The sequence below is a fragment of the Eimeria mitis genome, genomic scaffold (assembly GCF_000499745.2).
Source record: "Eimeria mitis Houghton genomic scaffold, Emh_scaff1870, whole genome shotgun sequence".
In the NCBI taxonomy this organism is placed as follows: Eukaryota; Apicomplexa; class Conoidasida; order Eucoccidiorida; family Eimeriidae; genus Eimeria; species Eimeria mitis.
The window spans coordinates 1-776 of NW_013570193.1; the positions used below are offsets into that span (position 1 = coordinate 1).

Below are 776 nucleotides of genomic sequence, written 5' to 3' on the forward strand. Positions count from 1 at the left end.
GCAGCAGCAGCAGCAGCAACAGCAGCAGCAGCAGCAGCAGCAGCAACAGCAGCAGCAGCAGCAGCAACAGTAGCAGCAGCTGCTGCTGCATGCACAGGGGGCTCCCCGATACTTTTCTACCTCCACGCCTTTTGCAGCAAACTGTACAGCAGCAGCAGCAGCAGCAGCAGCAGCAGTAGCTGCAGCAGCAGCAGTAGCTGCAGCAGCAGCAGTAGCTGCAGCAGCAGGCACGGCAGCAGCAGGAGCTGCAGCAGCATCAACAGCAGCAGCAGTTGCTGCAGCAGCAGCAGCAGACATGGAGACTACAGGTAACCGCCATTCGGCGGGGGCCCCTGAGTCTACAGACGGGGCTGCAGCAGCTCGCATGCAGCAGCAGCAGCAGCAGCAGCAGCAGCAGCAGGGTTTAGCTGCAGGAGATGCTCATGGGGTCCGCGGTGGGGCTTCAACGTCTGCTGCTGCTGCTGCAGCAACACCAGCTGCTGAAGCAGCAGCAACAGCAGCAGCAAAGCACTGCATCAAGGAGGAGAAACACATGCAGACAGCAGCAGAAGCAGCAGCAGCAGCTGCTGCTGCTGCTGCTGCTGCTTCAGGACCTGCTGCTGCAGCGAAGGCTGCGGGGCCCTCTGGTGAGGAGAGACGTTCTACTGCAGCAACAAAGAAGGAAGCAGCAGCAACAAAAGCAGCAGCAGCAGCAGCAGCAGCAGATGCAGCAGCAGCAGCAGCCAAAGGAGAGGCCGTGCTGGCTAAGGAAGAGGCAGCAGCAGCAGCAGATGCAG

At 60.8% G+C, this 776-nt stretch overlaps 1 protein-coding gene across 1 annotated transcript in view; it reads left to right on the plus strand.

Moving 5' to 3' along the window:
- Positions 1–295: 295 nt before the first annotated feature.
- The window catches only part of EMH_0044910 (uncharacterized protein), a gene marked incomplete at both ends in the record, with an annotated part of 9,499 nt that continues 9,018 nt past the window's right edge, over positions 296–776 (plus strand). Inside the window, one exon of the mRNA XM_013496014.1 lies at positions 296–774. Coding sequence (XP_013351468.1) covers positions 296–774 — 479 coding nt within the window. The remainder of the gene's footprint in view (positions 775–776) is intronic.